The sequence below is a fragment of the Rhinolophus sinicus genome, chromosome 15 (genome assembly GCF_057876585.1).
Source record: "Rhinolophus sinicus isolate RSI-liver-muscle chromosome 15, RSI-T2T, whole genome shotgun sequence".
NCBI lineage: Eukaryota > Metazoa > Chordata > Mammalia > Chiroptera > Rhinolophidae > Rhinolophus > Rhinolophus sinicus.
The window spans coordinates 28,643,716-28,668,391 of record NC_142515.1 but is presented as its reverse complement, the minus strand read 5'-3'; the positions used below and the strand labels follow the sequence as shown (position 1 = coordinate 28,668,391).

At 37.7% G+C, this 24,676-nt stretch overlaps 1 protein-coding gene and 1 long non-coding RNA gene across 9 annotated transcripts in view; both read right to left on the bottom strand.

Annotated features, from left to right (window-relative positions):
- The window catches only part of LOC109451444 (protein FRA10AC1), a 35,705-nt gene extending 21,359 nt beyond the window's left edge, over positions 1-14,346 (bottom strand). Inside the window, exons 1-8 of one of the 4 annotated variants that reach the window (XM_074339372.2) lie at positions 14,180-14,346; positions 11,487-11,563; positions 10,237-10,332; positions 10,060-10,105; positions 7,027-7,103; positions 5,857-5,940; positions 5,117-5,201; positions 1,559-1,604 (exon numbers count right to left, since the gene is read on the bottom strand). In XM_074339372.2, the coding sequence (XP_074195473.1) occupies positions 1,559-1,604; positions 5,117-5,201; positions 5,857-5,940; positions 7,027-7,103; positions 10,060-10,105; positions 10,237-10,332; positions 11,487-11,563; positions 14,180-14,263 (595 nt within the window). In that variant the 5' untranslated portion in view covers positions 14,264-14,346. Of the gene's footprint in view, positions 1-1,558; positions 1,605-5,116; positions 5,202-5,856; positions 5,941-7,026; positions 7,104-10,059; positions 10,106-10,236; positions 10,333-11,486; positions 11,564-13,267; positions 13,681-14,179 lie in introns of those variants that run through there. The other 3 variants (XM_074339373.2, XM_019739718.3, XM_019739712.3) reach the window with 3 other exon arrangements.
- Positions 14,347-16,403: 2,057 nt separating this feature from the next.
- Positions 16,404-24,676, bottom strand: part of LOC141572917 (uncharacterized) — a 31,452-nt gene continuing 23,179 nt past the window's right edge. For 4 of the 5 annotated variants that reach the window (XR_012498480.2, XR_012498479.2, XR_016018906.1 and 1 more), the window contains one exon: positions 16,404-22,560. This is a non-coding gene — a long non-coding RNA (uncharacterized LOC141572917). The remainder of the gene's footprint in view (positions 22,561-24,676) is intronic. The other variant, XR_016018907.1, reaches the window with a different exon arrangement.

The window sequence follows — 24,676 nt, the reverse complement described above, 5'->3', positions numbered from 1 at the left end:
TTTAAAATCAATAACCACATTACCAGGTCCATTGTATATTAAAACTTTCTGCAAAAAAGGACTAATGTTGACAATCCAAGAGGGAGAAAAAGAAAAAACTACTCAACAATTTTTAATTTTGACAGAAAAAGACAAAATAAAACTTATTTATAAAAACAAAAACAAAAATTGTATCTCAATAATTGTGCCAACAGGAACAAATCTAACTTTTCATTAAAAAGGAATTATCAAAATGAATTTTGAAAATTTTCAGTCCAAAAAGACCAACTTTTGCAGTTTAAAGGGTTAAAAATAATTGCAAAAACCACAATTACTTTTGAACCAACCTAATAAATTGGCATTTTTTTCATTCATTCCAAATGAATACTTCATTAAATCTGTGTATGTTTAGTAATGGCTCTATTGTTAAAACAGCAAGAAAATTATAACTTTATAAATCATAGTAATAGCTTTCTGTCCCCTTTCCAAGTAACCCTTTTTTCAATTACATGAATTTAGAGAATGTCCGTCAATTTTTTTTAAAGGCAGCATTACTTACCATCAACTGAAAAGTCCATTCAATAAAAATACAAAATTTTAAAATTATGGTAGACATTTCAATTATCTCATTGTTGTAGGTGAAAAAAAGAACTGAAACGTAATCTTAAGTTAAAAACAGTTTTAAATTTATTACTTATTCCTTCTCCTCTTGAGTACCTTCAGGGCTCATCCTTTATTATTTCAAGAAAAAAATTCCTACTTTTTAATATTGTTTTATTGCTTATCTAATTTCACACTTGACAGACATCCGATTTATGGAAGATGTATATGAGCCACACTGATGGTATAAATGTTTTATTATTTCAAAATGTAACCTTTATTTTCAGTTAAAAAAAATTTTTTTAAGTTATTAGCAAAAAATTATTTCCTAAATGCTCCTATGTAGTTTTCAGGAGCATTAATATTAATTTGTATTGCAATTAGGAAATGCAATTATTAATAAAGAGCTATTTCATAGCATAAGATAGTATAGAGATATTAAGTTTTCAAAAAAATTTTATGAATAGATTACAACAATGCATAGAAAAAGCATTTACTGATTGCCTACCAAATGTCTGGTGTTTTGCTGTAAGACTAAATATTTGGGCTCAATCTCAGTGACTCCCCAAAATAAGAACTAGACCGCCCATAAATTCTACCATGTCAAAGTTGTATTTAATTTCTACTTTCAAAATGTGGATTTGACTGAAATGCAGTAATACCAACTCATTATTCTAAAAACTGATAAAGAGAAAAACTCAAGTATTCATCTGTTGGTAATTTTCTCATTATGAAATCTTTAAACAATCTTTAATCAATTGAATGCTCTAAAAGCAAAAATTCTCCCTTCTAGGGACTAAACATAAAAATCATTAAAGCATTATATTTTGACCTTTGCTGGTAATCGATCACAAATATACCTTTTCTAATTTCACTTTTGTAGATCATTCACTGTATACATTAGGAATAATCTTACCCAGTAACTTCAATTCAATAATATAATAAAATAACCTCATCCTATAAAAAAAAATAGAATTACCTTTTCCTGAAATTACTTCTTTTTCTACTCGCCACCTAAATCCAAACTGATGAGAAAAAAATTACATTTATGCCAGAGTAAATTTAAACATTATTTAAGTTGTATATAAATCTAAACATGGAGCCAACAACTGATGTCATTTATCAACCTAATTCCCATCATGATAGCTTTTTCTCTCTTAACGGAACTCCAGATACTTAAAAACACACGTTTGAACAATTACCATAAGGAACAATATTCTTTACTTTTAAACTATCTATTCGAAGTTACAGGTGCCGAGACGCCAAGATATGTAAATAAAATATATCCTGTTCTAGGACACTGACAGAAAACAAAACAAGAGGTTATGGTACAGTAAAGAGAAGGTATATTATAGTGCAACAGAGTGTAGCCTTTGGAATCAGATTGTTTGGGTTTACTTCTTAGCTCTACCACTTAACAGCTGAATAATACTGAACAAGTTATTAAATCTATTTGTGTCTCTGTTTTCTCATATGTAAATTAGAAGTAATAGGAGTACCTACTTTTTTGGGTTAAGAGGTTTAAATGGGATAATACTCATGCTTACCAAGTATTTTGAATAGTACCTGGTACATAGTATATCAAGGGTTAGCAAACTATGGCCCACAGGCCTGCTGCCTATTTTTATATAGTTTTATTGGAATACACCACACTCATTCATTCATGTATGGCTCTTTTCCCACTACAACAGCAGAGTAATGAACAGAAAGAGCAATGGGACCAGTCTAGAGCCCTAAAGCGGAAAGTTGTTAAACTTCCCTCCAGATCCCAAAACACAACTTTGTTTTTTGACTAAAAATGATTTTTCTCTGCTGCCTTTTAAGATCTTTCACATTCATATGCTAATTTACCATAATTCTAGTTAATGGCTTAATTTTCTATTTAGTTTACTTTTATAATGGTTAAAAGCTCAGATCCAGAATCACGCAGACCCAACACAAGCTCTAACATTCATTAACTAGCTCTGTGACCTTGGGAAAGTTACTTAACTTCTCAGTATATTTCCTTTTTATGTATAAAAATCCTAATCTCATAGGTTGTTATATTAAGAGAGATAATTCAGATGAAGTGTTCAATGCCTGGTTAATTTTGCTTATTATTTTTAAATCATCTATTATATGAATTAGGCAATTTTGTAAACGCAAATGAGAGTTCAAAACATTTTGATTAAAACCCAATGAAAATAAAATTCCCCCATTCTAGGAAAAAATAAATAAGTCAAAATAACTGTTTAATTTTATTTTTAAGCCCATACACGTATGAAAATTGATTGCCATCCAAGATATGGTGGGATGTCTACTAAAGCAGTCAAATGTGTAGAGCAATAATTTCCAAACTTTTTCTTTCATTCATTAATCTGTTCAACAAATAATTCTTAAAAAACTACTTATTGGGCTTGGCACACTGCTGAGGATAAAAAATGATTAAAATAGTGTCTGTCATCATGAAAGTTATAATCTTATAGGGAGGGGATAAGAAATGTAACAAACAACTACAGTATGTCCTACTCGTTAAAGACTGCATAGAGACTATGCCTCAATCTGTTTTTATATTCTTTCCTGAAAATATAAATTTTCCTGCTGATTAAACGGTGGAGTTACAAAGAGCTTGGTGCTGAGCCTCTTCTTCTCATTCTACCTTCCAGCACAAAGAGGGCACCCGTGCAAGCAATAAGAGAGAAGGATCCTAACTATCTGATAACACAAAGTTCCAGGAGCATCTACTTGGAGTTTTATGAAAAGAAAAAGAAAAATGAACTTCTAGCTCATGTAAGCCAGTGTTATTTGGGAGTGCTTGCTGTTCCTGGAAGCTGAATCTCATCCTAAATAATGCAATGATCCAACCAAATTCTCAGTGATGTAAGGGAAGAAGTAACCAAAAAGGGAATGCGGACAAAGGTTGGAATTCACTAAAAATGCCCAAAGTATCTACTATGTATAGCCGATTAATTAAAAATGAATGAAACACCTTCTGTGTAAATAAAACTATGAGAAAATACATCTTAGCAAGGAAACCAAAGGTAATACTCTTAATTTTCTCCAACAACTCAAACATGGTATGCCAAAAAAACATTATCTTTCCCTCCAAAAAAGATACCTCTTGTATGTGTGGGATGAGGGGTATACGGGAAATCCCCTCAATTTGTCTGTGAACTTAAAACTGCTCTAAAAATAAAAGATCCCCCTACCTCCATATTTCCTATTTCGCAAGTATCCATACTCAAAACCGGTGAGTCATATCTGATTTCTTATTTGCACTTACCCTCATATGTAACTATTCATCATATTCTAATAGGAAAATATAATTTGCTTCAAGATTATCCTCTTTAATGTATGATTTCCAATAATACACTGTGTGTTTTAAAATGGAGAATACAAATATTTAATTATTCACTTATGTTCTCCCCTTAACTATAGGTTTTTATTTTTGAAGGGCAGACACCATGTTTTAATCCACAGCACACAGACTAGTCCTCAATACTGAAAAACAATCAACAAATGAGCCAGGGTTGAAAAAGCTGCTTTGTTATGTACTCCTAGAAAGATCTGTATTTCACACTTGGCTTACAGTATAATAACTTCAAGTAACTCCAACTGCTGTGGTGCTTTTTGGATTCGATATGGTCAATAATTAGTACAAAGATGAGAACTAGTTCACAAGAAACTAAGAAAGTCTTTGGGATACACCAAGTGCATGGGTTTATAAACTGGGCTATAAAAATAGACACTACTATTATATTACCTGTAAGAATAATGTGAAGCAACCCAGATACTAAAGGCACTACTGAACAAAATTAAACCAATCACGGTTCTGAGGTTTAACTATATAAATGAAAAAGAAATCTTCATAATAACTAAATCTAAGTCAACTTTTTAAATAGGTTGTCTTTCTTAATATACTATAAATGTACACTATCCAAAACATACAGATTTATGCAACATTCCCTCCCCATTTCAAAATGAGATCACCTGTTCCTGGTTCTCTTTCTCTAGCCACAAATGTGAACTTTGACATTGGAATAAAAATCACTTTAATGTTAACTACAGTAAGGTGTAAAGTGGAAATGGGAATCTGCCATTACTAATTAGGACTGAGAAGAGTTAATTTTACTAGAATAGACATTTATACAAAAGAAGATGAGCATCGGCCTCTTTATAAATGGTAATCAATTGAGGGAGAAAAAGTCTATGAATTTCAAAAAACGTGTGCAACAAGACATCATTCTGCAGTGTCAAATCATTCATTAAAATCACTAGAGGCTCTAGAATAGAGTCCAGATGAGACAGAATCTAGTAACCACTTGTGTTTAATCTTAGACTTTTCATGTTTCAAGGTCACAAAGAAGCACCCTTGTCTAATGGGCCCTTTATAAATTCCGTAACTGTAGAGGTTAAAAGGCCCAAATGATACTTCATAGATGCAGGACAATTTAGACTTGAATTAGCATCTTTAAAAGAATAATCTGGGGCATGACAGTAAAAAAGTAACACTGTACTTGAATAAGAACCTTTTTTTATAAGTATTTGGAAGGCATACCTTATTTTCTTTGTATCTACTGAGATCTGCTATGCAGTATTCCTTGAATAATTTATCATAGTATTTCTTTGCAAGTCTCTTCTCCCTAGAATCATAAAAAATATATAAATCTTCATTTAGAAATTGAACCATAGTTTGCTACTTGGAATGTCAAATGAATAACGCACATGATATAAATATTAATGTTTTAAAAGAGGTCTATTACTTATGTGTGCATAGAACATCTGAATATTAACTATTAATAGTGGTTCTCTCAGGGAAGGAATCTATTAGGTGGGTGCAAAAGTAACTGTGGTTTTTGCAATTTTTTTTTTTAACCTTCTAAACTGCTATTACTTTTGCACTAACCTCATAGAAGGCTGACAGAAGTGAGAAAGAAACTTACTCTTCACTTTTTACCCTTTGTAATGTATGGATTTTAAAAACCATTTTCAGGTATTACTCTTACCCAAAATATGTTACAAATTTAAAAAGAAACATATTACAGGACAACAAATAATGTTTTTAAAATGTTATAAATTATTTTTTAAAAACAAAGTCAAGTAATGAAAAGTCAATTCAAACTGCTAAAAATTACCAAAAGAACCAAACTAGATTCAGTAATCTGAAGCATGGTTTTACGTCTTCAGTTCAGAACTGTTCTATGCAGGTGCTATGTGACAAAGTAAGAAAACACTCAGAGAGCAGGAGACACAGGACTAATGCCTTTGACGCATTATGCCTCAGATGGCTAAAATTACCAATTCATGTCCATTTCATCCTCCTCATTCCATAGGAATCTATGATTTTCTCGTACAACATCCATGTCTGTCTTGTCATTTTCCCTAGAAAATAAAACTATTTCAATTTAATATTACTACAGAATTAGTCAAATTAGGAGGTTAATCATTTTTGTGAAATTTTGAACACTGGAGTAAAAATATAATACACAAAGATAAAGACAATTTTATCTGTGGGTATGTATATATGTACACATATTATAAAAACTATTTCAGTATTTTCAAAAGGCACTATGAAGAGTGCTACTACAGAAACAACTTAAATGGTTAAGAAATCCATCCATCTCTGGCCCTGGTTTCAATTATACCAATGGTGGTAAATAACCAAAGCTAGGATGCGAAAGCTGAGTAAACACTAAACAGGTAAGGAAAAATGAATGAAAATAAGTTCAAAAATCTATAAAAGTCAGTAACACTTATCTTACTGAAATCTAATTTTAAAAAACATATGAAGAGTTTTCTATACCTCATTTTACTATAGCTTCCTAGGAAGACTGAGTAAGGGAGGAAGAAAGGTGAAGGGAATGATTTTTCTAGGTGCTAACAGTCTGGAGATAGAGTAAGGGATTGTTGGGGAATATAGGCAAAATTGAGAGAGGAGGTTAAGTTTGAGATAGATGAGATGGTACAAAGTTTTTTAGGACTTTACCAATTCAGAAAATGGTGAAGTCATAGGGAAAACACCACATAAAACCAAGTGGCTCTAACAGAAGAGCCCCAAATATAGGAAGCAATTTCATGTGTGGGAAATAGACTGAAGTTTCTTGTTTGCCCTACCTTTCAAAAAGCAGTCCCAAACCCTGAGGTCTAAAAAGTTCATTATTTCAAAGATCCTTGCAAACAAAACAAAACAAAACCTGCATCACCAGGCACATGTGTATTCCTCACATGTCCTGTTATTGCCGGGACAGATCTGGCTCAGCAGGCCGCCTGAGGCCTGTTGCCAGAGAATTGGGCTTCATGAGAAGCTACTTAGCTAGAAGCTATGGATGGCCTCTCCACCTCATTATATAATAAGGACACTGGAATGGAAAGCAGAGGGATATGACAGAATCAAAAGACACAGTAGCTGTGGGTCTTCAAAGACATCCACAGGCCTCTCCAATTCTACGTGAACTTCGTGACACTTACCCCAATCGCCTGAAATCTTCTTTTTTGCCACCATAGTACAAAATATAGTCATTTACAAACTTTGTGTGCCTTTGATACTAAAAAAACAAAAAGTTAAGGGTTATAGCTGTTCAAGAGCTGTACTGTGTACATGATATATTAGTGAGTCGGGATAAAGAGCATAGTATGAGTCTAGTCTTTCTAATATGCAAATATATACTATACACACTTATTAATTCAAGATAGAAAAGGGCTAAAAGTGTTAAGAGTGAACATTATGTAGTACGAATACTGTTTATATTTTTTCGAACACTTTTCAAGCATATACTACTTGTGATAAAATATACCTATCTGGAGAGAAAGAGTTTCCTTTTCTATTGCTGAACGACATACAGCCTCACACCACCATTCATTTTAATCATCACAATATTTAAAATAAATTATATTTTATAAAATTAAAGGTAAGAAATATAATTTACCTTTCATTATTACACAATTTAGCTATTCCAGTAATGATAAAGCCTCTAAAATAGAAGACGCAACTTTTATAACATTCAATCCTAACATTAGGCTTTCAAAAAGAAACATGAGAAATCAGATGTTATTTTTAATACTTTCTTCTGATACTCAAAGAATCCACAGTCATGGTTATTTTCAGTGCAGTATAACAAGATATATGAGTTTGTAACTTTTGTTTTAAAAGCTTAATTGTACTCTCTCTAAAGCTGAACACGCACATATAAGAACTGATGTCATCAATAACACTGCCTGTGACTACATCCTATTAAAGAAAATAGTGATTTAATCACAATGTATTCTAATCAAGTACTGAATCAAAATATCCAAAACATCCAAAACTGGCAACCAAACAGTTAACATTTCAGAAAAGAAAAAAGAAAACAGCCAGGTATCTAGAGATCTGAGTTCTAGCTCTTGATCCATCACTAACTGGTCAGGTGACCATAGCAAGTCACTTAAATCTTTTAGAGCTGGGGTCAGCAAACTTTTTCTACAAATGGTAAATACACAGCCATGCAGGCCATATAGACTCTGTCCCAACTGCTCGACTCTGCTATTTTAGCATGAAAGTAGGCACAGGTAACACTTTAAAGCTTTATTTACAAAAACAAGTAGTGCACGGGACTTTGCTTCCAGGAAGCTGGAGTAGACAAAAATGTACTAAGAACAGCTAAAAAATTTGGAAATTATACATAAGATAAACATAGGAAGACTCTGAAAGGTGGGCAGAAAAAAGCATACCAGCTAGGAACCCTAAGGACCCATGGTATAACATAGTGGTGAATTCCCCAGCTTTTCTCTTTGCCTTATAAATCCCAGCCTTGGAGGTGAAGAAGCTGGCAACCTGGAAATACCAACTAGTACAGACCAAAAACTCCCAATAAAAACCTGCTCTAACTGAATAACCAAGAGAGAGGTAGTCTAACAAGACAGATAACTTTTAGATAATAACTTCTCCACTCCAGCCAAATATTCCAGAAAAAACTGTGGCCCCAGCTACTCCCATAACAGAAAAGGGGACCTAGACTTTCATGCTCACCAGGCTTTAACTAGATGCCCCAATGTCCCCAAATCAGTGGCATCATAGAAGGCAGAGCAGCTGCTGAAATGCTAAAGGAGTAAGTGGTAGATGAGATCCATAAGAAGCAGCTAAGTGCTTGGGTTACGAGACAAGAGAATTTGTATAATTTAAAGAGAAGCATTAAGAATGATAACAAAGTAAAACAGATGACTATAGGTGGTGATGGGGGTGTATATATAATTGACATTGTCTCCTTCTCCTAATCCTGACCATCATTACAATAAATACCTAGAAATACTTCAGGTCTTGCTTGGCCTTTCACTCTCTAATATGCCCAACAGTAATAGGGAAGACCAGTGGTAGCAGTTAGAGTAATGAGCCACAGTCTTATCAAAAAGTTGAGCTGAGACACAGCTATAACAGGAAAGCAAGTTATAGCTTAAAGACAGCCCTAAGTCATGCCTGACAGCTGAAGCGAGATAGCAGGCCTGAGAACAGTCCACAGACAGACCTACTTTTAAATACAAGTTTTACAAAGACCTTAAATAGAAGTAGGAAGAGAATAAGAGTCAAAATGAGACAGAAGATAAGAGTAGTATAAAAATGAGAAATGTTGAGAGCTTGGCAAAAACAGGTTGGAAAAAAATATTTGCAAGTTCATGGACTCTGTAAACCTATTTATAGAACATTAGTAACATGTTGTTGTTGTTTTTGGTCTCTAAACCTTTCTTATATATTAGTAAAAGAGAAATATACTCAAAAGTATAAACGGCAAAATTCCACATCAATATTTATCTTTAAAAATAAAATATAGGGCCGGCCCAGTGCCTCAGGTGGTTAGAGCTCCATGCTCCTAACTCCGAAGGCTGCCGGATCAATTCCCACATGGGCCAGTGGGCTCTCAACCACAAGGTTGCCAGTACAATTCCTTGAGTCCCGAAAGGGATGGTGGGCTCCACCCCCTGCAACTAAGATTGAACATGGCACCTTGAGCTGAGCTGCCTCCCGGATGGCTCAGTTGGTTGGAGCAGGTCCTCTCAACCACGAGGTTGCCAGTTCAACTCCTCTAGTCCCGCAAGGGATGGTGGGCAGTGCCCCCTGCAACTAAAATTGAACATGGTACCTTGAGCTGAGCTGCCACTAAGCTCCCGGATGGCTCAGTTGGTTGGAGCGCATCCTCTCAACCACAAGGTTGCTGGTTCGACCCCGCTAGGGATGGTGGGCTGCACCCCCTGCAACTAGCAATGGCACCTGGACCTGGAGCTGAGCTGCGCCCTCCACAACTAAGATTGAAAGGACAACAACTTGACTTGGAAAAAAGTCCTGGAAGTACACACTGTTCCCCAATAAAGTCCTGTTCCCCTTCCCCAATAAAATCTTTAAAAATAAAAATAAAAATAAATAAAAATAAATAAATAAAATATAAGTCTGACTTCACAAGATTTCATAAAATAAAAAAGTAGATTTTAAAATACTCTATTACTTATAAGAACCTAGAAATATAAAAAGGATACAGCATCCATTGCTATGAGATGAAACCTTCTATTTCTTGCTTCTTCCCTGTTAAGACAAATTTTATTTAAAGTAAATTCAAATGTCCACATTCTGATTAATATAATCAAATCAACCAAGTTCCTGAGTTTACAAAAATATCTGAAACCAAAAAAGTAATTTATACTGAAGTACCATACCTATCCAGCAATTCTGCTGCAACTTGTTTATGAGCCACCTTTCCATGGTTTTCTTTCTGAAATGGCTTTTTGAGCAGTAAATCGTCTTCAACTGTCCTGGTTTGTTAAAAAGAAAAATTAAGAATTCATTTTTCTCAAAGAGTATTTCCTGTCTCTTTATATTTTCACAATTGGAATATGTTTTAAATAATTCAAATTTATGTCTCCTTAAATAGCTTAATTAATATCTTAACTTTATTTAATACCTGTAATGAAGATGAAACTAACAAATCTATGGGTTCTGATGGCTGACCGCCTAGGTTCCTGGGTTCAAATTCTGGCTCTGTCATTCATTATCTGAATCTTAAAATCTTTGTGCCACAATCTCCCTGTTTGTATAATAGAGACAATGAAGCTTTTGGTAACTGATACTATGCAAAAAGAAAGGCTGATTATAGGTGATATAGACTATAGATGATCAGCCCTAGTTATGCAGATAGATATAACCCTAGAACAGAGAAGACTATTCAACTATTTATTTTTGAATGAAAAATCCTGAAAATGTAAAGCATCATAAAACACAATTTATTATAAGTATGTCTATTCTTTTGGTTATCCATGAAGTATGAATACCCGACAAAAACGTTCAGCCCCAATATGAATCAGTCAACCACTCCTAAGTTAATGGATAAAATCAAGTTTCTAAACACTGGAAGCTGATAACAACATCCCTAAAAACAGCAACTCCACCAAGATGTAGCCTCCATGTAAGGCCCAGGCTTTATCTGCTGACATATCTTGTCCCTTCCAATTCAATAAAAACTTCCATCAGCTCTTTGACCACTTAGCTCATTCACAAAACCATAAGAATTGTGCTGCACACAATCTCATTCTCCACACAAACCTCATTTTGAAGTCAAGTACCAGGCAAAGGGAACACCAACCCAGCCCCATCTTAGTTTTAACATTTGCAAGTAAAAAGTCTCTGACAGTTGAATGAAAGTAGATGCAACAGAGAAACCTAAGACCTTTCATTGATTTCCTCCTCCCCTTCTCCTTCCACAAATCCCTACACAGCATAAACATTTTCTTATTTTTCACACAACTGTTCTCAAATTTTTGAGTCAATTCATTATAGTTTAATAAACAAAAACTCATTCCATAGAACATCGCTGTCTTCACATACAAAGACAATCCAAAAACTCGCAATAGTACTTATTTATGCCTCATCTCTACCTAGAAAAGATATGAAACAGATCAATAAAAGTTACCTTTTTTTCCTTTTGCTAGATTCTCCGCAGTGTTCATCATCACTAAAATCAGAGTCATAGCCTCCATGACCATGCATCTGTAAAAGAAGTATAAAGTCAGTTACTCAGAACCTAAGTTGCCCAGAGTTCAGGAAACAGAAGAGTTCAAAAATTAGTTATTTTTAAAAGCCACAATAGTTTTAAAGGATTGTGGTGGGGATATCACTGTTCCTGGGCTATTCAGACATCTAAAACTTTCATTCACTTTTAAAACTTACCCTGAAAAAAATGAATTAACATATTTCGCTTTTAGGCCAAGAGAGGCTATTTTTTAATCTTTCTATTGAAAACCAGGTCTAGAAGCTGGCATCTGACTCTATACAAGGTTCAGCAATGCTTCACTTTTATTTAACTCAGATGTTACACCACGTACTTTACAAACACTGCTTCTAATTCTGCAAGTTAGGAACTATTATCTCCATTTTAGAGGTGAAGAAATCAAGGACAAATGAAGTTAAGTAAATTAATTACACAGAGCAAATAAGTGGCTAAGCTGATCTACTTAATTCTTAAGACCATGATTTCAACTAACTCCAAATTGCCTCTCTGGAAAACATTAACATCTTGATTATTATATTCCATTAGACTTAACTGTATCTGTGAACAGTACATTATCCATTGATGAAAAGTTACCTTTTTTCAACGTGTGTGATTTCCTTTTTCCTTTAAACCTAGTTTGTTGTTGTTGTTTTGTTTTGTTTTTTAAGGTAAACCACATTGCCCTGTGGCCTACTCAACCTTATCTAGTTTCAATTTATTTAATTGGAATTTTTAGAAATACTGAAAGGTCTCAATTGTCACTAAGTTGTGTTGGAAGAAGCTTCTAGTTTCAGCATTATATTGAATTTGGGAAACATTCATAGGGGATGGATGGATGATTTCACTATTTGATGTCATAAAATACTCCATTCATATGGTTACAAGGAAGCAGTCCTGGTCAAACGATACATTAAATTTTTTAAACTTTAATATTCACTATAGCAAGTAGAACAGGAAACAGAGTAAAGAACTCTAAATCATTGCCACGGACCTAAGACAAAAAATATGTTTCCAGTCCTGGCTACCTTGAATAAATGACTTCATCTGCTAAATAAGGTGGCTACATCAAATAATCCTTAAATCCTAGGAGTCTATTCTGTTTTTATAATTCCATTTTCAAACTTAGGTGTGTGGTTGTCTCTTCCCTGCCCCACAGAATTCTAGAGAGGAAGGATGGAGGTGAAGATTAGAAGGCCACAGTTCCAACTCTACCCTTGCTTATATGCATCTGTCTTCACCTTAGACACACCTGGAGCTTACGACCTCTATCACGTCAGCTCCTCGTTCCAGCTGTCTACCACATCTGTTCAAGCCAAACCAGCCTCTCACTTATTGTCTACGTCCTCCCTTTCTTCACATCTGTAAACGTTAACCATCATCATCATCATCACCTTCTTCTTCTTCCCACACCCCGCGGCACCACCTCCTACCCTTGCTCCCCCCTCTCCCGTTTCTTTCTTCTCGGGCGGTTTCCATCCATCGCATACCCATCTCAGCTCAATGAGTGGTTGCGCCAAAAAGCTCTCACTCACTTTAGGCTACAAATACACTGACAAGGGCCGAGAGAAATTCGAGAAAGGAGGCTGTCTCCAGAATCTATTTTAAAAAATAAAAATAAATAACCAACACTAGTAGCATATTAGGAATAAGTTTCGAGATCCTTCCCCCCAACCCCAAATACGCTCACAGCCCTTCTCACACACCCCTTTACCTCCTCCCAGCTCTGTCAAGTTGGCCCGCTGCGTCGTCGCTTCCTCCTTTCTCTACGGCTGCAGCGACGACCCACGGCCTGAGAGAGCCGCTGCAGGGCCACTGGCGTCCGCTGCGGCAGCGAAGCTTCCCCCCGGCCGCCGCCACAGCTACCCGCTGCCCGCCTCTCCCTACGGGTCCCGACTGGGCAGCGCTTCCGGTTCGGCTCGGCATCGTGTCACACCTAAATGGCACCGTCTCGAGGTGCGCTGACTTTGTGCTACAGCCAGAACATTCCCGGGAAACAAAGGCGGCGGGAGAACTTGGCCGAAGGGGAAGGCAGAGGCTGCCTGCTTTCTCGAAGTCGCAGCTCTCACTTTTTTCCTGTGCCTGTTTCCCTAACCTTCTCGGGAGCCCCTCATCTAATATTGTGTAGCAATGCTCGCCTAAGCACACGGTCCTCGTTTGAAAATATGTTTTGTTTTAGAAAAAAATCTTTGCCTGAATATCACCTGCCATCCTCTTTCTATTAATAGTAACCTTAGTAACGCTTCCTTGGAGCATCGTCGCTGAGCGTCTTAGTCTCGGATCTGCCTCTCTTCTCTGCCCACTTTTCCTCCGCATAAAACAGTTCTCATAATTAGAACAAAAATAACTTTCCTTCGTTTCACCACCCACATAAAAGATACCATTCCAAATACAGTGCTGGTGGCAGAGGAGCTCATCGAAAATGTGAGGAAAGGAAGAATAGAGAATAGGGGAGATTTCACATGGTTGGGGATTCTATGCAGACAAGCGACCTGACACAAGTGAAAAGGGATCCAAAATAGTTCCTTTAAACAAAAGGGGTGGGGGTGGGGGAGGGAGAAACGCAGTCAGGAAAAGTTAAAGTATTTTGAGCTCCACCAGGTCTTTCTGTGCTCTACCTTTTCTACATTACGATGCTCCATTCTGCTTTGCAGCCTAGTGACTGGGTTCATGCTGGTCTTCCTCAGACTGATGCTATTCATCTTTGCTTCCTCCTCCGTTCCCAACACGGTTCCTTGGAAATCACAAGTGCTAATTAAATATTTGTTGAATTGCACTGGCAGGCCACTGACTTTTCAACAGGCCCTTTTCAGAGAAAAAACAACACAACACAGACGCATCATTTTACATCTTTTGTACTACATGGTAGATAACAATATCCTTATCGGTTCAATCCACTTCTATCCCTGACAGTAAATTATAGATATATCTTGCTTTACCCAATGAGTGAATGTGATCTTAAAAATTTGTAAGTTAAATTATTGTAAACTCAATCACTTCAAATACAATCGGATTATGCTTCAATAAAAATGTTTATTCAAAAACTTTAAAGCGATAGGAAATCTCACAATTTAACTTTATACTATGTTGAATTATTTTGTCAAGTAGTTTCTTTTGTAGGAAATATCTAAAATATATATTTGTTTTATTTACTATCAATAAAATAAAACACACCTGTACCTTGTATTCAATTTACTTTCTACCAATATTTGATATTTTAATAGTATTTTCTATTATTCTTAGTATATTTTTGTCTGCTGTTTCATTTTACTCTTACAACAAACCTGTGCTACTATGTTATTAGCCCCATTTTGCATATGAGAAACAGAAGCACAGAACTGAAAGCCACAAACCTGGTGAGGGTCTAAAACTGGGAGTACTTGTCTATCTGCAAGACCCAGTTTTCTCTGTCTCTCTCTGTGTTAATTTTAGTCTCACTCTCTCTCTCTTTGTAACTCATCGATTGTGTGGGAAGTGGCTCCTGATTCTAACATTTTAAGAATTTAAGATCTGTTGCTACCAGACCATTCAGCCACAGATTTGCATTTTTCCCTTTGAGGCAGCAGTTATTGAAAGAGAAAAATAGAAAATACATGTTAGGAATAGATCACATGATCTGAACTAAAAACAATTAATACAGGATAGAAAACCTACCTGATTGGGAAATTAACAATCACAGCTCAACAACTATAAAATATACAAATATTTATTAAGTGCCTGCTCTAGGCAGAGCAGTGTCCTAGTCATCAGGGTTACAAGTATGTAAAAGCCATTCCTTACTCTTGAAAGTTGACTGGTAAGAAAGAAAGAATATGTAGAACAATAACAACAATATATTCTATCATATTCCAAGTGTCTAGTAAATGGCATGAATCTATGGTTCCTAATCTGTAAAATGTGTTATTTCAATGAATGTGAAAATTTAAGTGTGCATCAATGCTGTATAATTCAAATAAAGCAATAAAATACTATGATAGATACATGCGTGAGGGAAGTTGGTCCCCACTCCTCTCCATTACCCCCCCACACACCCTTATTGCCCACTTCTGCTCCCCCTACCCCTCAAAAACAGCTGCTCTGTATAGTAAAGAACCACACTTCAAAGAACCACACTTCAAAGAACCACACTTCAAAGAACCACACTTCAGCCAGACCTGCGTTCAAGTCAGATTTCTGCCACTTACTAGCTAGGAAATCATGGATAAGTTATTTAATTCTCTGAGTCTTAATTTCCTCATCTATAAAATGGAGAGAATAGCAGTACCTATCTCATTGGGGGTTGCTGAGGTTTAAAATGAAATGATGCAGCTAAAATGCTTAGCACGATGCCTAATTCATAGTAAGTATGTAATAAATGCTACTTGAGGAGAGAATCCAATTATAGATATCCTTTCTTGAGAATAAGTTTAACAATTAACTGCTTCTTGAATATGGCCTAGAAATAGATCCACACATATATTATCCTATGAGTAATGGCATAGGTTTAAGTATGGACTTTTCAATAAATAGTTCTGGGTAAATTGAATAGTATGGTAAAAGAAAAAATCTTGATTCCTACCTCACACCATACACAAAAGCCAATTTCAAAGAAACCATTGGAAAACATCTTCATGTTATTTCTTGATATCTTCCTTAGGGCAGGAAAAATTTTCTTAGGACACACAAAGAGCTAACTATAAAGGAAAAAATAAATAAATTAAGGACTTCTGTTCATTTAAAATTTTTAATTAAAAAGTGAAAAGTTAAGTCACAGAGTGGGAAAATATATTGCAGTATGCATATTCAACAGATTATCAGATTATATAAAAAACTTTAAAAATCATTAAGTAAAAGGCAGAAACCCAACAGAAAAATTAGCCAAAGACTTGAAAGGACAATTCACAAAAACAAGATATCCAAATGGCAAATGCACATCAAACAAAGTGCTCATGTTTACTAGTTATCAGAGAAATGCAAATTATGAAAACAATGCACACTATTACACACCCATCAGAATGGCTAAATGAAAAAGATTTAGTGCTGATGAAACTGTGGCATGATTATAACTCTTACATGCTGCTGATGGGAGTGTAAATTGGTACAATCACCTTGGAAAAGGTGTTCAGTAGTACCTACTAATGCCGAACATATATATCCTGTTTCTCATATATTCTACTTCTCAGTGTATTTTCAAGAGAAAAGTGTACATGTGTTCCTCAAAAGGCCTGGTCTACAAATCACTAGTTGTAAATAACAGCAATGTTTATAAATAAAAAACTGGACGCAACCCCAATGTCCATCAGCATTAGAATAGTTAAATAAATTTGTGCTTTATTCATACAATGAAATACTATACAGCAATAAAACGAACAAACGACAAGTATATGCAGCAGCCTGGATGAATCTCATAAATATAATGCTGAGTCAAAGAAGCACTGTATTTGCAAAAAGACATTTACATCAAGGACAAAAACAAAAGTAATCAATCTGTTATAAGTCAGGATAGTGGTTTCCCTGGGGTTGTGAAGGGGAGGTGACTGGAAGTGGGCACAAGGCACAGGTGGGCATAAGTGGTGGTTGGGGGCTGCCTCTAGGAAATGGGAATGTCCTGTTTCTTAATCCTGGCGTTCATTACGTGAGTGGTTCATTTATACCTATGGTTTGTGCCTTTTGGTGTATGTATGTTATACTTCAATAGAAAGTTTACATTTTAAAATTTAACTCTTCCTAGAGGTTTTAAAACATTGACTCCAATTGGTAAATGGAAGTGTTGGCGATTAAAGCAATTTCAGGCATAACAGAATAAGTCGGGGAGTGAATAGGTGGGATTTACCGGGGTCTCAGAAATTATGCCACACAAATGCTTACATAGCCAAAGACAGATTTCCTGGAGGCACTGAGATGGAAGCAGACAGGGAGCTCTGTGAGTGTCACGTAGGACTCTAGTCAGCACTCAAAGGACTGAATGCACCCAGGCCTTGAACCCTTGGCAAGGTCAGCTTGTACTTCTGTGCATTTATACGCCAGGATCTGTCAGAAGGCAGCTGCACAACCTCCTTAGTAAAGCTCGGTCCATGAATAGAGACACAGGCTAACAGCTATCTTTTACAAGCCGGTCAAAGGTCAGTCACTTGCTTGTGTAAGAGCCTGGAGGAGGCTGCCAGAGAGTGAATACTGTGGTCGGATGAACACTTGGAAGCAAAGTGGAAAGACAGCAATATAACAATTAGCCAAATGAATTGTCATTTTCAGGCCTGCTCCCAGGAGGCGAGCATAGAGACAGGATGTCTAGAAAATCCCTCTCAGAGGCAGTCGTGGGTAAGCAGCCTTGTGATTAAGAGAAAGGGAGACACTTACCGGGTCAGATGAGATGAGAAGCAGAGACCAGGAACACTAAATATCACCGGAAAACTGATGCACTTATATTTTGTCATATTATATCTGTGGGTATAAAGATTTCATGCCTACTCAGGAATGTGCAAAGTAGAGAGACTCGCAAGAATAATGAAGGTTGTTAAGTGCTGTAGCTCTGGATCCTTCCTCAAGGACTAGCGAGGCCTGGGCCTATAATCACAGAAACGATACAATTCCCGCCCACCCCCCATCAAGATTCAAGCTCTAGGTGGGTCACAGACACAGAAACAGGTCATTACAGTCTGGTGCTATGGGCAGTGATAGAAATAGTCCCTGAAGGCTATGGAATCACCAGGGAGAGTCCCTTAGCCCTGAGAGAAGGAAGACAGGAAATGCTTGGGAGACAGAGGACTTCATGTTCGTGTTCAAAATGCTTAAACCACAAGTTTAACTCTGTGCTACAAATTACACCGACTCTGCCTTAGAAGGAAAGGGAGGTATATCCTCCCAGGCCCGCCATGTTCACCTCTCTCTTATAAGGTGTAGGCAAGTACCAAGTAGCAGCTGACCATATCACATGATTTTATAATTTATGAACTCAAGTTGATCATGTAGAGAGAGTGCTGGTTTAGTCAAGTGAAATGTTCAGTGAAGTGGGCCTACCATATATCTAAGGATACAGTCATCGTTATTATGTGGTCAGGCAGTTAGACATAAATAGTAAGCAATTTTCCTAAATGATGCCTTAATTAACATAGTCCCTGGAAGTAAAACTCTTTGACTAGTTGTCCTGGTACTGAAGGTGATAATAGGTGGTAGGATAAAGAAATACGTAAACATACCAATAACATAAATGACTGGATTCAGAGGAACAGTGGTAAACAGGAGATGGAGAGCTCATGCCTCTCCTTACTTTGACTGTATCAAAGCAACAGCACCATGAGTAATACTTGGATCATAAATAGAACTTTTTAAAAAACACACTTTATTGTCAGGAGTTTTGTTACATAGGGTAGGAGGCAGGCATACAACAGAAATGCAGGCCAAAATTGCTAGAGCAATCCATTTTTCCAGAGAAGTTGGAGTTCTGGATTTTTAGATTCACTATTCTGATTTTTTAATATTGGCATCTAATTCAAGTTTAAAAATCAAAGCAAAATACCACTTGGAAGAAAACACTTCTGTGAGCTGAATTCAAGCCCAGAGGATGCAAAAGTCCACAGGAGTCCATTGGCCTCCGGGCTGCACTTTGGAGGTGGTGGTTTGGAAGCAAAGGTTATGAGGCTGGCTTGGATGTATCTCTTGGGGATAAGACAGGCTCCTGGAAAATCAGGCGTGAGGATTCCTTCAAGAGAAGAATCAAAGCCTTAAATAAACACTCAAGAAAGATGTCTGGGGGGGCGTCGCGGCCTGGGCTGAAGCAAGAAGTGGTCTATAAGCTCCTGGGCAGAAATACCTATACTGTCTGAGAAGACCAGGGTGTCACGTAGACTGGGGGTAGGAGTGGGGGGGTGTACTGACATCCCACAGCACACTGACAATGTTGAATCTTACCTGAGCCCTTTGCTCCTGGAAAATAGTGATGACTCAAGGAATGCCCCTGTTTTTGTGTTCTAGAAAAGGGCTTACTGCAAAGAACCACTCTTTCCTGTATGACTTATATATGACTCAGATGTCTCATGTTTAACCTATGACAAAGCTAGACACAGACCCTCCAAATTCCCATTCTTTGCTTCACAAATGATGAGCTGTACTGCTCATCACCCCACTGATGAATTGGAACAACATGCTTGTTAGCCACACTTTGGCTAAGCCTCTTCCTTTTTTCCAAGCCCCTGAACTTTGCCCAACCCCCAAGCCTGAGCCAGCGTACAGCCCCTCCTGCAAACAAACTGGCCTCCGCATAAACTGGCCTCTGATCTACTATCTGATCATGCCACCCTTTCATTTCATTTCCCCACATTTGGTTCTTTCTGGCCTTGTTCATACCTCCGCTCTATAAAAGAAAACCTTCGTCTGACCCTTGAGACACTTGCAGGTTTTCCCTGTTGCAATACTCCCTTTCCCTCTTGCAATAATCTTTTTGAATAAGATTTCTCCTAAGTCCGGATTTGTTTTTTAGTTGACAATGTCTTTCTGCATCCTATACTATTTAGCACAATTTCTGACAGGACAGTGTGTTATTGAAAATGCTCTCTTTATGACCAGAAGTATTAGTCTATTGGATGCTGCTCTCTCACATGACAAGAATGAAGTAGCAGCCGCAGTGATCCCAAGTCACTGGACAGTGAGTTGCTGGACATCTGGAGTAAGGTCACTGGTCTGCCTTGGCTTCCCCGACACCACACTCAGCTTCCTTTCCTCAGTGTCTACTCCTTCTCAGGCTCTGGGTGTTCTGCAGAGCTGGGTTGGCGTGGCCTTGTCCGCCTACACTCTCAGCCATTCCCAGGGCTCAGAGGGTCATCTGGATGCTGATGTGTCCCAGCTTATATCCTTTTAGTGGCTGAATAATATTCATTATATATATATGACATTTGCTTATCCCTTCATTTATTGACAGACACTTGGGTTGTTTCTACCTTTTGGCTGTTGTGAATAATGATGCTATGAACATGGGTGTACAAGTATCTATTGGAGTCCCTGCTTTCAATTCTTTTGATGCGTACCTAGGAGGATAATTCCTGGGTCATATGGCAATTCTATGTTTAATCTTTTGAGAAACCACCAAATTGTTTTCCACAGCAGCCACCATTTTACATTCCTACCTTTTCTACATTCTCACCAACACTTGTTATTTTCTATTCTTTGGGTTTTTAAAAAATTATGGCCATTTTAGTAGGTGTGAAGTAGTATCTCATTGTTGTTTTGATTTGATTTCCGTAATAACTAGTGATATAGTGCATCTTTTCCTGTGCTTATTGACCACTTGTATATCTTCTTTGGAGAACTGTCTATTCAAGTCCTTTGCCTGTTTTTTAATTGAATTCTTTTTTTGTTGTTGAGTTTTAGTTCTTAATAGATTCTAGATATTAATCTCTTACCAGATATACAATTTGCAAATATTTTCTCCCATTTTATATGTTGTTTTTTTTCATTTTCTTGATAGTACTCTTTGATGCACAAAAGTTCTTGATTTTGATTAACAATCCAATTTAAAAAGGTAATTTCTAAAAGGCTAAAATTGTGGCTCATACAAATATAAAATTAACACATATCAGAGACTTTATTTAACTAATTAATGAGGGAACCAGAGAGAGGTTACCACCAGTTCAAAGGAGAATTTAAAGAATACACACGTATAGGCAATCAGGAAAGCGAAAAGGAATTTACAAGTATGTTCAAAACTGGTTAATAGCCACAGGGTAATAGTCAATTGTACCTCCACCAGACAAAATTCACTTGCATCTCTATTGACAAGAATCATTTGTGTTGCTATCAGTTTTATATAACTTTAAAAGTTGCAAAATAGCTCAAAGACGCTGAAAGTTTTGATAACTCAATAGGGTGCTAGACAGGACACCTAGTCATCTTTTTTGCCTATTTCAAAGTCTTCTGTAACTTTTTCGGATGCCATCCAAGGGCACTCCCTTACCCCGTCTCAGCAGCGAGGTGAACCAGCTGTTTTCCAACTGCCTCAAGGCTTTCCACACTGGGATAGCACATTGCGTGCCAGGTGATGCAAGGGCAGCCGCTTAGTCATTCCTGCTACAAATACTTAGCATCTATAGGAGCAGGCATTGTGCTGTGCACACAGTGGGGATCGATGCAGACTGTTCTCTGTCCTCTTGAGTCTTGCTGTCCACATGGGGATAGGAAGAACAAGGAAATAAATACAATAATCACAAACTGCGATCAATGCAATGAAGGAAAACAACTGCCAACACAGAGAGTCACCAAGAAAAGCCTACGTAGTAGGGTGGTCAGAACCCACTGCTCGGAAGAGAACATTTAAGCTGAGACTTGAAAGATGAAGAGGAGCCAACCATTCTGAGTGGGGGGTGGGGGGTGGGGTGGCAGGAAGCCAGCAAGCGGCCAACTCCACAGTCTGTCCTCACCCTGTCGCTTCTGGGGACAGGTCTGCAGCAGCTGCAGTTATTGCTTATCCCTGCCCGGGGTGTGCAGAAGACAAGTACGTCCAAGTCCTGCCCTCCCAGTAGTGTTGCTGGCTGCTTTTGAGTCTAAGCTTCACAAAATTTCAAGAGAAAGAGAAGAGCCCCTCCCACACCTGCTCGCCCTCCTTCCTCTTGGGTCCCCGTTCTCTCTAAATTCCCCCATCTGCTAAGTGAAGCCTGAAATGTCTTCAACATGTGAACATTAGTTGAAACCACAAAGAGATAAAAGGCTTTAAAAATGCAAATGAGTGGGAGAATTAACACATTAGTGTGACTGTGTAAAATGATCAGCTCTTTTCCTGAACTGATTTGACTAGAGAGCTGCAACACACAGGGATCCTATAAGCAAGAGGAAGGACCAAGGGTGTTGTGGTCCATGGGGTACCAGGATCAATGTCACGTGCCTCACAGTTTTGTCCAGGGCCTGGGCTGTAGTTCATCACTGTTCCAAAATCATTTCATGCTGCTCTGTGACTCTCAGCAGGAAGTTGGCACCGGAAGGGCAAGGTTGGGAACCATCTGCCCAAATTGGAGTGCTGCAAGTAGATGGGCTCCTGGGGAAAGATAGCAGAGAGGAGAAGATGAAGGGCTGTGTCTAGGGGCATTGATATGGGCAGGAGAGGGGGAAGGAGATGGAGAACAGCAGATCCAGAGAGCTGACAGAACCAGAAAAAAAATGATGTAGCATAGCAACTGAGGGAAATGTTAAAAGAAAGGAAGTGGCCAATTATGTCAATACAAAGGGACTGTTTCTCAAAATGTGTGAATCAGAATTACTCAGAGGGATTGTTAAGAATTCAGATTCCTAGGCCTCAGCCACACCTGGTTTGGAACCTCTGACACTCAGGCCAGGAATTGGTATTTTAATAGGTGCTCAGGGAGTCTGACACGTGTTCTAGAATAATGTTTAAATACGTGATACGTGGAATCAGAGCCAGATTTTGGTTCCTTCATTTGAGCTGTTGGGCAAATTATTAAACCTCTCTGAGCCTAGTTTTTTTTTCAACCTGTAAAATAATACCTACTACATAGGATTGATATAAGGATAACCTTCACGTGAGATTATATTTATATATATTTAAACTCTGTTTGTAGTGCTTAGCACAATGCTTGGAACACAGTTGAAAGTCAATGACTGTTAACTGATATTGGAACATAATAAAAAAGGCTATGGAATTTGAGAAGAAAGGAGTAATTCTAAACTTTCCAGATTGCTTCAGTAGAGCAGCTTGGGAAATTTCTGGGAATTAAAAAGGAAATGCATGGTTAGGAAGTAGAAGCTGCAAGGGAGGGTCACAAGTTCAAGGTCAGAAAAATTTGCAGCGGGAGGAAAGACATATAGGTTGGTAGAACTGGGCAATGTTGGTAAGAGAAAGGTTGTTATTAATTTGGCAGTGATGGGAGGACGCTTTAAGGACAGAGGAAGGGGTTTCGATGGCACAGATATTGAAGCAGTAGCAAAAACAGTTAAGCGTAGGAGCTCGGTCCCAGAGAAGATGGGAAGGAGGTCTAGAGGACAGGTCGTGGGGTGGGTACAAGTTAGAGGAGCTAATCCATTTCCTCTGACATCAGCGAAAAGAATGAGAGCAAGTCTTCACCAAGCGTGAACCCTTGTCCAGCAGCATGGGTAAACCAGGAACTTGTTAGAAACGCACATTTACAGCTTCTGGGGCTCAGCGATCTGTATTGTAACAAGCCTGCAGGTGATTCCAGTGCACCTGCCGTCGGAGAATCACGGAATTCAGGACGAGTTGAAGAGGCAGGGATTTTTGAGACAAAGTTATGTAGTGCTCTGGGCAGGGCCTGCTGCTCAGTGTGAGGGCCATGGGGATGAACTGGAGGCTGGAGTAGCAGAGAGGGAGGTCTGAGACAACTGTTGTAGGTAGGTGCTAGAGTCAGCTAGAGATACATGCCAGGATTGCTGAACTACACGATGCCATAAGAAAGTTTGTCTTACTGTAACAGCACATCTGAGTGAACGAGGGAAATAATGCAAAATATTTAAAAAGCTATATGTATTGAGATATTTATAACACTGAAATACCAAACACTCAATTACGCAACATTAGGGAAAGAGTCAATAGAGTCCCAAGATATTCAGTAACACCTTGTGAAGACTATGAAACAATGGAAGAAAACACCTGTGATGCAATGCTGAATGAAAAAAAAAAAAGCCTACAATAATGTACATATGTATACTGTAAATTTACTGAAAATAGAGCACTCTTGGAGGTATGATGGGAATTTTAAAATAGATAGGTAGATTGCCAAAGGCCACTGGGACCAAGGACATGCCTACTGAGCTTCTCACCATGAACGGAGTGGCCATTGTTAGGTGTAGTTAGTTGATGAAGACTTCTGGATAAGAAGGGCTTTAATCTGAGAGTTGAAGCTGTTGGGTGGTATAGGGGACCAGGAGCTGCTTTCCAGCAGGCTCAATGGCTCAGAGCCACAGCGTAGAAGATAAAAGCATTTAGGTTTGTTCAGAGCCCTTGAGGCCACTGACTTGTCTAGGCCAGAGGAATGCTATGGAGAATAACAAGAGATGACCTTGCAAAGCTAGGGGGATGACATTTTAAAAACTAAAACTTTGGACCCAAGGCCTGCCAAGTTTATAGATGGTATTGTAAGCGTGTGCCGGCATATTTGAATCTGAGCAGTCCTGAGAAA